General features: G+C 36.9%; 1 protein-coding gene across 1 annotated transcript in view; it reads right to left on the bottom strand.

Moving 5' to 3' along the window:
* The window catches only part of LOC103262414 (centlein-like), a 173328-nt gene that overhangs the window by 41134 nt on the left and 118128 nt on the right, over positions 1-14066 (bottom strand). Inside the window, exon 8 of the mRNA XM_008060037.2 lies at positions 13212-13406. Coding sequence (XP_008058228.1) covers positions 13212-13406 — 195 coding nt within the window. The remainder of the gene's footprint in view (positions 1-13211; positions 13407-14066) is intronic.

Raw genomic sequence — 14066 nt, 5'->3', positions numbered from 1 at the left:
GAGAAAGATGGAACTCTCCCCAAATCATTTTATGAAGCTAACATTACATTGATACCCAAACCAGGTAAAGATCTGACAAAGAAAGAGCACTACAGACCAATACCCTTGATGACAGAGATGCTAAAATTCTCAGCAAGGTTCTAGCAAACCGGATTCAACAACACATCTAAAAAAATCATTCACCCTGATCAAGTAGGCTTCATCCCTGGGATGCAGCGCTGGTTCAACATCCATAAGACCATAAACACAATTAAATACATAAACAGATATAAAAACTAGAGGATTATATCATTAAATGCAAATAAAAAATTTTTTTGATAAAAGCCAGCACCACTTATTGATAAAAAACCCTTAAATATCTAGGCATAGATGGAACATAACACAAAATAGTAAGAGCCTCCTATGAGAAACTCATAGCCAACATACTTCTAAACAGACAGAAATTGGAGTTATTTCCCCCTGAAAACCAGAATAATACAAGAATGTCCATTCTCACCCCTCCTGTTCAACATAGTTTTTGGAAGTCCTAACTAGAGCAATCAGACAAGAGAAGAAAATCTGGGATATCCAAATAGGAAAAGAGGAATCAAGTTATCCCTCTTTGCAGAAGACATGATCCTATACCTTGAAAACCTAAGATAATCTGTCAAAAACCTCCTTGAACTGATAAGGGATTTTAGCGAAGTCTCAGGGTATAAAATAAAATGTGCAAAAGTCGGTCATATTCCTATACACCAGCAATAAACAAACAGAAACCTAAATAAAAAGCACAATCCCATTCACAGTAAGTCACACAAAAAATGAAATGCCTTGGCATCTTCCTAACCAGAGAAGTCAAAGACCTTTACAAAAACTACAAAACACTGCTCAAAGAAATCAAAGATGACAAACACATGGAAAAATATTCCACACCTATGGACTGGAAAAACCAACATTATTAAGATGTTCATCCTACCCAAGGCAATCTACAGATTCAACCCATTAAATTACCAGCAGCATTCTTCTCAGATCTGGAAACAACAATACAGAAATTCATATGAAACATAAAAGACCAGGAGTAGCCAAAATAATCCTCAGAAAAAAAAAAAAAAGCAGGAGGCATCATGCTCCCAGACTTTAAGCTTTCTTATAAAGCTACAATAATCAAAACAGCCAGGTATTGTACAAGAACAGGCACACAGACCAATGGAACAGGATAGAGATCCCAGAAGCAAACATCAATTTCTCAACCAACTCATCTTCATCAAAGCCTCCACCATTAACCACTGGGAGAGGAGAACCTATTCAATAAATGGTGCTGGGAAAACTTGCTGATCACATGCAGAAGATTAAAACAAAACACCATACACAAAAATCAACTCTAAATGGATCAAAGACCTAAACGTAAAACCTCAAACTATAAGAACCTTAGAAAACACAGGAGACACAATTATGAAAATTAGAATGGGCAACTAATTCCTGATCAATACTCCAAGTGCCCAAGCCATGAGAGAGAATATAGAAAGTGGAACCTTATCAAACTGACAAGCTTCTGCAAAGCCAAAGAAACCACTGAGACAGTGGGAAGACAGCCCACAGACTGGCAAAAAATATTTGCCAACTGTATATCTGTCAAAGGCCTAACATCTAGTCTCTAAAAGGAACTCAAACGTGCTGAAAAGACAAAAACAGCTTCATTACAAAGTGGGCAAAAGATATGATAGACACTTCTCAAAAGAACATACAAGCAGCCAACAGACACATGAAAAAAGGCTCAGCCTCACTAGTCATCAAAGTAATGCAAATTAAAACCACACAGAGTTACCACCCAACTCCAGTCAGGAGGGCTATCATCAATAATAAAAAACAACAGATGCTAGAGAGGATGCTGCGAAAAGAAAACACTTCTACACTGTTGGTGGGAGGGTAAACTAGTACAGTCTCTGTGGAAAACAGTGTGGTGATTCCTAAGAGCTCTAAAAATAGACCTCCCATGTGACCCTGCAATCCCGACTGGGAATATACCCAGAGGAACTCAAATCACTCTATGAAAAAGATACCTGCACACACATGTTTACTGCAGCATTGTTCACAATACCAAAAACATGGAACCAACCGTCCATCGAAAGAGGACTGGATTTTTAAAATGCAGTACATATACATGATGGAATATTACACAGCCATAAAGGAGGACAAAATTATGAACTTTGCAGTAACGTGAATGGACTTAGAGGCTATAATACTGAGTAATCTATCACAGAAACAAAGAACCAGGTATCACATGTTCTCACTCATAAGTGGACCTTGAACAACTATTGTAATACTGTAAGAAAGGGATTGGCAATAGAGAGAAACTGCCAGGGGAGAGCAGGGGCGGGATTGGTAGCAGTGGGAAACTGTCAGAGGAGAGGGAGCACACCTCATCAACAAGAGTACCTGCACAAAGAATATCTGTATACCTAACCCTGAATTGTATCCCACATATTTAAAAGAAAAAAAAGGCAGATATTGGGGCAGATTAGATATTAAAAGCATGGTTCAACGTTATGATGTCTACAAGAGGCACACTTTAGATTAAAATACACAAACATGATGAATGTAAAAGCAAGAAAATTATATAACATGCAAACAGTGACTAAAAGAAAGCTTGGGTGGCTATGCTAATAACAGACAAAATAGACTTTAAGACAAAAATTGTCACTAGAGGTAAAAAAAAAATTGTGATGATAAAAAGTTAATTCATCAAGAAGGGATAATTACATAAGCAGCTATCAAAATACATGAAGCAAAATCAAGCAGAAATAAAGAGAAAAAAAGACTATTAAACAAAAATAATGGTTAAAACCATGAGACAGATAATCAGCAAGAAAACAGAAAACTCAAAGAACAGTACAAGCCAATTAGACTTAAAAAAATGAATAGAAGTGAAAGGAGAAAGATTGAAGAATTTAACTTATCTCTTAGCAATTAACAGAATAAGTAGACAACACTACTAACAAACTTGATGTAAATAATATTTATAGAATACTCCACAAAAGTAGAATACGCATTCAATTCAAGAATTCAATAGATAGGTGTAATATCAGACAGATTACAATATTAGAGAGAATGAGTGAACTTAAGAATTCAAGGATGAAACAAAGAGAAAATAATCTTTGAAAGTACAAAAAAAGAGCTCAGAACGTATGTGGAATATAGGAAAGAGGACTAACATATGCATGATTGGAAGTCCATATAAACAAGAGAGAAAGAATTTCCAGAAGATGTATTTGAAGACATTTTTACTAAAAGTTTTCTAAGAATGAAGAAAACTATAAGCCATAGATAGGAAAAGCTCTATAAACACATAATCAGGATAAAGAGAACATTATCATACTTAAATCATATAAAAATGCTGGAAACCAAAAATAAAGAGAAACTATAAAAAAAACATAAAAATGACAAATTACCTTTAGAGGAGCAACAATAAGATGGAGAGATGACTTCTCAAAACAAAATATGTAGTTCCCTGCATCATACAGAAATAAAAAGTGAGTTAAAATACTCACTGATAATTTAATCAGTCCACAAAATAAAATGAATTTATTTTAAGGTCACTACACTAGCTACAAAAAGTTTCTTTTTTTAATTAATTAATTTATTTTTTATTATAAAGATGTGTACAATTCAGAGTTAGGTATACAAACGTTGATTATGCAGGTACCCTTGTCGATGAGGTAAGACTCTTCCTCCTCTAGCAGTTTCCCTCAACTTACAATCCCACACCTCCCCACCGACAGTTTCATAGTATTGCCAGTCCCCTTCTTATAATAATAATTGTTCAAGGTCCGCTTATGAGTGATAGTTCACTGAGTATGATCAACTCTAAATCCATCCAAGTTGCTGCAAAGTTCATATGCTTGTCCTTCTTTATGGCTGCATAATATTACATTTTGTATATGTACCACATTTTTTTTATCCAATCCAGCTTTGATGGGCAACATAGTTGGTTCCATGTTTTTGCTATTGTGAATAGAGCTGCAACAAACATGCGTGTGCAAATATCTTTTTTGCAGAATGATTTGAGTTCCTTGGCGGATATTCCTAATAGTGAGATTGCTGGGTCATATTGAGGGTCAACTTCTAGTTCTTTTGGAAACCATCACACTGTCTTCCAAAGAGGTTGAACTAGTTTGCATCCCCACCAACAGTGTAGAAGTGTTCCTTTTTCTCCACATCCTCACCAGCATCTGTTGTTGTTTGTTTTATTAATGATGTCCATTCTTACTGGGGTTAGGTAGTATCTCAATGTGGTTTTGATTTTCATTTCTCTGATAATGAGTGAGGCTGAGCACTTTTTCATGTGTCTGTTGGCTGCCCATGTATCTTCTTTTGAGAAGTGTCTATTCATGTCTTACAAAAAGATTCTTATTCAGAGAAACATGTTCAACAATATCTAATTAATATTCATTCACCTCATTTTCTAAAATTATAAAAAGTCAAGGGTTGGGACCAGATGAGGTGGCTAATGCCTGTAACCCCAGCACTTTGGGAGCCAAGAAATGAAGACTACATGAGCCCAGGAGATCAAGACCAGCCTAGGCAACAAAGTGAGACTTCATTTCTACAAAAAATTTTAAAATTAGCAGGACACGGTGGCATATGCATGTAGTTCCAGCTAATTGGGAGGCTGAGGTAAAAGGACTGCCTGAGCCCACAAGTCAAATCCTAACTGCAGTGAGTCCTGATCATGCCATTTCTCAGTCTGGGCAACAGAGTGAGACCCTGATTCCAAAAATATCAAGGATTGGGAACTTCCAATTACAACAATGGCAGGGAGGCAGAGTAGACGATATCAGATTAAACCCACACTAACCATTTAAACTTTAAATAAAATATAAAACAAGTACCTGAAGGCAACAGAGAATGATCAAATCCAAGTCGAATATAGACAAGAATTGATACTTGAAAAATAGAACACTATTGGCTAAGCTATTCATTTTTATAATTTTCTACCTTAGAGAGGCCCACAGTAGACTCCATGTTGAGAGAGTAAAATTCCAATAGAAACTTGCAAGAACTAGAGGCTTGAAGAACTAGAGAATAAAGTTCAGGTCTACCACTGAAGCTAGAAATTGAGGGAGAAAATTCCAGAAAGGAGAGAGTCAAAACTATGTTCTGATATCTAAACTATTAATGTACTGGGAAAACCACTAAGCAATCCAAGTAAGATTAAAATAATTGAAAAACAATTCATTGTCACCCACCTGATGAAAAACATGGTTTGGAATTTAAGTCTAATCTAGTTAAATTCTGATTTATAAATTTATTTCAAGCTTGCATGAGTGTTGAAACCAGAATTTCTCTAACTTATCTCCAAATTATCTCTCTAGTTTATCTTATCAACAGATATCACATAATTCTAAATTACTAGACAGAGTAAACAGCAACACATGACCCATATTCAAAATAAAGGAAACCAACAGTGATCAGGAAGAACCAAAAGATCAAAAAATATGGCAATCTGAAAGGAGCTATATTAACTATTATAACAAGAAACTATATTTGCAGAATTCATGGAAAAGACTTAAGAGCAAATTGGTGATAGAGAAATTCAGTTAACGTGAATAGAAATTAATAGAAAGTATCGAATCTGAATTATATAGATAAAAAAATATTTTTAAAAAAAATCAACAGAGCTTGACTGATCTGTGGGACAACAGTAAAAAGTCTAACACAAGTGAAAGGGGAAGATCAAAAGGAAAATAGAAAAGAAATGAAAAGGACTTGAGAAAATAATCTCAAACATTTTCTCCAAGGGGATCCAAGATGGTCATCAGGAAGTAGTCAACCTGCGCCTCTCTCTCCAAGCTTGCATGAGAACAGAAAGCAGGACCCAGTGACTGACAAATGCAGCACCGTAAACAGTTGTGAGGGTGAAGTATCCTGCGTCCCACAGAGGGCACTTTGAACACATAGGAACCAAGTAGGAGGGTGCCTGACCACAACGTTGAAACCCGGTCACCCCATCTTTGCCCTATCCCCACTGCATGCCAGGCTTGCATTGGAACCACTAAGCAATCCAAGTAAGGTTAAAATAATTGAAAAACAATTCATTGTCACCCACCTGATGGAAAACATGGTTTGGAATTTAAGTCTAATCTAGTTAAATTCTGATTTATAAATTTATTTCAAGCCCTGCCCTGTGTGTGAGAGAGGGTAAGTAATCCTGATAAGTCTGGGTTGGTTTCCCTCCTCCCAGCCATGGATGGGCCATTGGTCCCACGCAGGAGGAGACCTGGTGGGGGAACAGTGGTAGGTAGCCAGAGCCCACGCAGAGCAGGAATGCATCATGCTCTGAATAGCCAGTCAACCCCCAAGAGCACGCTTCCCACTGGCTAGGCGGGCAGCTGGCTCCCAGGCTGGGAAAGCTCTTTCCTGGTGGTACTCACTTGGTACTGCTACCAACGTCTGGCAGCCAACCTCCCCCTCAGATCAGGAAGGTTTCCCTTCCAGCCTCACATGCCCAAAGTATGAGTCCCTCCAGGGTAGAGAACTCACTGCTTTTCAAGCCTTCCATGAGGTCATCCACAAAAATTTCCCATATCTCACTAGAGAGTCGACCATTCAAGCACAAGAGATTCAGAGAATACTTGCAAAGTATTACATGAAAAGACCATCCCCAAGACACAGAGTAATCTACCTCTACAAAGTCAGCATGAAAGAAAAAATCCTGAAGGAAGCTAGAGAGAAGGGTCAGACAACCTACAGGGGAAGACCCATCAGAACTGCACCAAACTCCTTGGCAGAAACGCTACAAGTCAGAATAGACAGGAGTTCCATCTTTAACATTATCAAAGATAAGCAATTCCAGCCAAGAATTTCCTACCTCATCAGTGACAGAGAATTGAAATCCTTCCCAGACATCCAATCCCTAAGAGAATATGCTGCCTCCAGACCAGCTCTCCAGGCGATACTTAAGAAAGTTTTGAGCACAGAAACAAAAGAACGTCAGAACCCCTTAAGGTCTTTATGACAGGTGTAAACTCACATGTATCATTAATTAACTTAAACATAAACTGACTGAATGTACCACTAAAAAGGCAAAAAGTAGCAAACTGGATAAAGCAACATGATCCAACATTCTGCTACCTTCAGGAAATCCATCTCACTGCAAAAGACGCCTACAGTGAGGCTCAAGGTAAAAAGCTGAAAAATGGCCTTCCAGAAAAATGGGAAACAAAAAAGAGTAAAGGTAGCTACACTTATATCAAACAAAACAGATTTTAAACCAATAAAAGTTAAAAAGGATACTACATAAAGATAAAAGACTCAATCCACCATTAAGAAATATCCATCTTTCATATATATGTACCCAACACAGTAGCATCTGCTTTTACAAAACAATTGCTACATAAACTAAGAGAGGACAAAAGACACCCAAACAATCATAGTCAGAGACATCAATACCCCACTAACATCCCTAGACAAATTATCAAGGCAAAAAACAACAACAAGGAGATCCAGAACCTTAACTTGACAACTGCCCAAATGGATCTAATAGACATCTATAGAACACTCCACACAACTACAGAATATACATTCTGCTTATTAGCACATGCAACAGATTCCAAGACTGATCACATTCTTAAGCATTAACCAAGTATGAGCAAATTTCAAAAGATTGAAATAATACCAAGCATTGCCTCAGATCACAGGGGAATAAAAATAAATATGGCCACCAAGAATATATCTACCCCCCCAGCCAAAAAACACACAAAGACATGGACACTAAACAATATGCTGCTAAATGACTTTTGACAAAACACATAAATGAAAACAAAGATAAAAAGATTTCTGTGAGCAAATGAAAACAAAAACACAGCTTATTAAAATGTCTGGGATACCATGAAATCAGACATGAGAGGAAAATTCATATCACTGCACAATCATATCAAGAAAATAGAAAGATCACAAGTAAACAGCCTAAAGTCACACAGAAGGAAACTGGAAAGGCAAGAACAATTAAGTCTTAATATCAGCAGAAAAATCCAGATTACTAAGATAAGGTCACAATTTCAGGATATAGAAGACAAAAATATTATAGGAAGAATCAACAAGAAAAAAAGCTGGTTCTTCTAAAGGATAAGTAAGGTTGACAGACCACTAGCCAGACTGACTAAAAAAAGAAAAAGTACAAATTAACACAATTTAAAACAAAAAAGGTAAAGTCACAACTGACCCTGAAAAAATTCAAAAGAGTATCAGAGGTTACTATGAACATCTGTATTCAAATAAGCTAGAAAACCTAGAGTAAATGGAGGTTTTCCTGGCATCACACAACCACCCAAGGTTGAAACAAGAAGATACTGAAACCCTAAACAGACCAATAACAATACAGAAAATCAACTCAGTTATAAGAAACCTCCTTGCTAAAAAAAGCCTGGATGAGAAGAGTTTTCAGCTGAATTCTACATACAAGAAGGAGATGATACCAATCTTACTGAAGGCATTCCAGGCAATGAAAGGAAAAATTTCTCCCTAGCACATTTTATGAAGCCAATATCATCCTGATACCCCAAAACTGGCAAAGACCCAACAAAGAAAGAGAAGTACAGGTTAGTTTCTCGAATGAACAACAAGATTCTAGCAAATTGTATTCAACAGCACATTTCAAGGATTATCTACCACAACCAGGTGGGCTTCATTCCAGTTGGACGCAGGGCTAGTTCAACATCCACAAGACTATAAATGTAATTCAGTACATTAACAGGTGCAAAACAAATAACTATATGATTATCTCATTAGATGTAGAAAAAGCATTTTATTAAATCCAGCATCCCTTCTTGATAAAAACCCCCAAACACCTAGCCATAGAAGGAACATTCCTCAAAACAATAAGAACTATGTGTGACAAACCTGGAGCCAACATTTTGGGTTAGGTGGTATCTCAATGTAGTTTTGATTTGCATTTCTCTGAAGATTAGTGAGGCTAAGCATTTTTTCATGTGTCTGTTGGCTGACCATATATTTTCTTTTGAGAAGTGTCTATTCATGTCTTTTGTTCACTTTTTAATGGGAATTTTTTTTTTCTTTCAGCATGTTTGAGTTCCTTGTAGATCCTAGATATTAGGCCTTTGTCAGATATACAGTTGGCAAATATTTTTTCCATTCTGTAGGCTGTCTCCCCACTCTCTTGATGGTTTCTTTGGCTTTAAAGAAGCTTGTCAGTTTGATGAGGTCCCACTTGTCTATCTTATCATTATGGCATGGGCACTTGGGGTTTTGATCAGGAATTGGTTGCCAGTTCCAATTTCCGTAAGGGTGTCTCCTGCATTTCTTTCTATGTTTTTACAGATCTGGTTAATTCTCTGTTTTGATCTTCAAGTTCTCAGATTCTTTCATCTGCTTAGTTCTGCTTTCCATGCTTGTCATCTTATTTATTTCCTGGATTAAATTTTTTATAGCCAAAATCTCTGTTACAAGTTGTTTCAGTGCTGCATCTTGTCTCTCTTGAGTCTTATTCACTCTTTCCATTCATTCCCTAATCCCTGTTGTATTCTGGGGCCAGTCCATGGTGATTTCCATTGTTTAGGCTCTGAGACCTGATTTTTCAGGTGTTTTCCCTTTGTAACACTGGGAATTATCTGTTCTTCCACTGATTTTTCCTTATTTGTGACAGATCTCTTTCTTTTTCCTTAGTTCCATTATTCAGTGGCAGTGGGAGAGACTCACTTTTGATGTTTGCTCAGCCCTCTGTTCTTCCATGATCAGGGCTCTGAATTTGTTCTATTTTGAAACAGGGTAGTGAGTGGGAAGTTCTGCTGTCTCTTGTAGTTTTGAGAGTCAAAGAAGATGTAGTATGGTGAACTAGAATTCAGAAACTACTTGCAAATCACAATGTTCACTGATTGTGGTATGGATTCCCTGGACCCACTCCCCACCACCACTCTATATGATGAATCAATGAGTACATGCATATACGCCAAGTCCAAGATACAGTAACAGCAGTGAGAAGAACAGAGAAAAACAGAATGAAATAAGACAGACAAAATTTTTTAAAAAAAGAACAAGAGCAGAAACCAAAGCAAAAAACAAGTACACACATACACACACACTCCAAAACAAACTGGAATAACAACAAGGCAAAACAAAACAAGAAACAACAATAAAAAACCGGAAAACCAAACACATACACACGCCCAACCCAAAATGAAAGGAGAAGAAAGAGAGGAATAAAAAAGAAAAGAAAAAAAAGGAATTCAAATTGAACCCTCACACACGTATTCATACACACATTAAACTAAAAAAACAACAAAAAAGAAAAAACAAACAAACAAAAAAACCCTGAAAGATGAGCACTCAATCCTTCACATTCACACATAAACAGAAAACAAAAATGAAAGAAGAAAGAAAAAAAGAATAAAAAGGGATGGCGGGATGCAGATCAATTCCTCACATACACATTCATGTACAAAGGAAAAGTATAAAACAAAAAAACAAAAGAACCTGTCCCCTTGTGGCAGGTTCTGTAATTGTTCTTCTCAGCTGCCTCTCTGCTGTCTCCTGCAGAGCTTCCTCCTCATTCACAATCTCCCCAGTGTCCAGCCCAGGGAAGGAAGAGGGGCAGCGGGAGTGGGTGGGGCTTCAGTCCTCTCCTCCCATTATAGTATGGTTAGGGAGATCCCTTCTGGTGGAGAGATGCAGGATTGTCTCTTCCCCAGGTACTGGTGGGGGATGCCCCAGCCAGGCTTAACCTTGAGTGGAGTCTTCCTATTGCAGCTGACATCCAAGCTCCACCTGAGTTCATCCCTCTTAGTCATGGCCCAGTCATGTAGATCTGAGGTTCAGAGGATTACTGGGGAAGAGGGGGTTGGGTCAGCCCCAGACTCACCACTGATCTCTTTGGAAATCTTCTTCATCCTTTTCTGGCCACACCTTTTGCCCCACAGATAAGTCAGGGCAGAAGGTCGAGTGCCTGAAACTCAGCAAATGTCCTGTGCCTCCAGAGTTTGTGCTCTCAGGATATTCCCTCTGGGTCATGATCAACCCCTCAGTAGTTAATCTGCCAGTCACAGAGATTAGGTCGGGTCACTCTGTGATGAGCAAAGCAGAGCACTTTCCTGCCCAGTTTTCAAGATGGTGGCACAATGCATCTTTCATCTTCTCTAGTGGGGCTCTGCCTCTGGGTTCCCTCGCTGTCCTCCCTCGACAGTCATTGCTGCCAGAGTCTGGTCAGGTGCTGCAGTGGTGAGGCAAAGCCTGGAGCTGGCAGTCTCCCCTGGCAGCTTCTTCCCAAAAAGGGCTTTGTTGATTTTTTTTAAATGGCACTCAGCTTCTGTGCTCCAGGAAGCACTAGGGACCAAGCATAAGCAGGTGCGGCACCAGCCACTTCACCAGGAGAGCCCTGGCCACTTGCTCCCAAGTCCATATTCAGTCAGCCACTCACACGCCCACTTACTCACTGACACGCATGCAAAATTTTCCATACACTCACTCACCCACACTGGGACTCACTTAGTCCTACTGGCTTCACAGCCATTTTCCTGAGAATCTCCAACCAGATCTCTTATACACTGTTGGTAGGAGTAAAAGCGATAAAACTACTTTAAAAAGTAAGTTATCAGTATTTTATAAAAGTAGTATCTTCAAACCCTCCAATCTAGGATTTCCATTCTTAGATATATAACCCACAAAAATGCATGCACATGTACATCAAGAATCATGAGCAAAAATGTCAGCTACAAACTATTCATAATAGCAAAAAAAACTAAAAATAACCAAAGCACTCATCTAGAGATGCATGTACAAGTAGTTATGATATATTCACTTATTAGAATGTTTTAAAGCAGTGAAAATTTTAAAGTTATATCAAAAAACATAGTTGAATTTTGGTTAACATAATGAGTCAAAATTGCCAAATCCCACTCAACATACTATACCATTTTTATAAATGACAAACCTAAACAATACATTGTGTCCTCATAAGTTTGCATGTGATTTTTTTTAAAATGTTGTAAAAATGATCAAAAGCTTCATGGTTACTTCTGGTGAGAGAATAAGAGTACCAGATAAGGGAGGAACATACAAGTAAATGTAAGTCATTAGTAATGTTCTAGTGCTTGAGTGAGCTCGGGGGGACCAACGGTGTTTATTATAATAAAAAACTAAACAAAGTAATTAAATTAAATTAAATTAAATAGGCATATGCATGTAACATAGCAGCATACCATGGCATAAATTTTATGATTAATCCAATTCTGTGCATTTAAAGTCCAAAAAATGCAATGCAATACAAATTGAAAAATCATCTTAAGAATGGGTTGTAGCAAGACAAATGTGCTGGGTTCAAAAGCAGCATTAATCTTGAAGAAGCATTATTAAACACTTTAGGACCTAATTACCTGCTTGTGTTAATTCCATTTCTGAATTAATAAATTCTAAAACTTATAGAAATGCTAAGAATGCCTTAAACCATGTAAATTAACTTGTGGAAAAACAATATTTTTAAAAAAGATATTTAGAGCTGAAAGTTGCCTTGAAGATTATCTTAGAAAGGTACCATTTGACATTTTTCTAGATGCCAAGCTTTGCACTTGATACATACTATGTCATTAATCCTCACAAAACTCTATGACATAGATGCCACTAATATTTTTTCTATGAGGAAGTTTTGACTAAAAGGGTTAAGAAACTTGTTCAAGTACACGAAGCTCATAGGTAGAGCTGTAATTTAATCTCAGGTCTATTTGAATCCAGATCCTGCATATTTATATATTTACACTCCCATCATTTACCACAAGAAATATAAAGGTTAAATGACCTGTCCAAAATCACACATCAAGACAGTGACAGAATAAGGACTAATAAGATATTAAGTACCATATACCAGACATTATGGCAAATACTATATGAGACTGTTAGATATTCTTTCTATTCCATTACCTCATTCAATTAGAAAGTCTCAAAATGGGCATGAGCTATTAATTTGCTCTTCAAAAACATATTATCAGCCAAATCATTAATCACATGAACTATATTTGCAATACCCTGCATTTTTACATGCATTTCTATATGAATCTGTACTGTATCTAATATTCATGTCTACAAAAAATATAAAAACACAGTTATAACACAAAACTATCTGCACACTTTTTATACTCCAATATATGTTAATTTATTTAAATGTTTACATTTTAGTCTGTTATAGTATTTAATTTGATATTGCAACATTTTTAGAAAATATCTCTCACCTGTGCTGAGTAATCTGAATCATTTTCTTGCAGTAAAGGATAAGGTGCTCCCTGTGATTCCTGAAGTTTTTCTTTTAACTTAGCATTTTCTTGCTCTTTTTGAAATAGCTGATCCTGAAGATTAACAACACTTTGCCGGAGCATAGCTTCATTTGATTTTGTGGTTTCAAAACAAATATGTAACTCATTGTAAAGCTGTTTCAAAAAATATATCCAAATTATATTAGTCATCAATAAAATAGTTATGCTTGTATATATATATAGATATTTACATATAGTTTGTATGTACACACCCATCTATAAATGTAGTTTGTGTATATATATATATATATATATATATATACACACACACACATATATACTCATACACATACACACACACACACACACACACGCACACACACACACACTATACACACCTAGGATGTGTGTATACATATCTATGGACACACACATATACACATCTCTCAATATATAGGACAAGTCTTTGCCCTCAGATTATTTTAATAGTCTGAGAAAGAAAGTATAAAACAAGGAAAACTAGATAATCAAATATCAATAAAAAACTATAACTAATGTAAAAAGGCAATATGTATTACCGTTCAGTGTATTACAGGAAAAGAGTGCCAAGTATCTAAGGAGGAAGAAAATACTTACAGATAGCTATATTAATCTTGGGGAGGGCTTTATGAAAAAGGACTTGAACCAAGCCATGACTGTATTATTGGAATTGACCAAAGAGAAGAAGTCATTCTAAAGATGGCAGAAGTGTGAAATACACACACACACACACACACACACCACACACACACAAAATGATAGGAACAGTCAGAAAGGAGCAGGAGGTTTATCAGC

The sequence above is a fragment of the Carlito syrichta genome, unplaced genomic scaffold, assembly GCF_000164805.1.
Source record: "Carlito syrichta isolate Samal-C Ts95f unplaced genomic scaffold, Tarsius_syrichta-2.0.1 Scaffold304486, whole genome shotgun sequence".
Lineage (NCBI taxonomy): Eukaryota > Metazoa > Chordata > Mammalia > Primates > Tarsiidae > Carlito > Carlito syrichta.
This window is presented reverse-complemented; position numbering and strand designations above follow the sequence as displayed.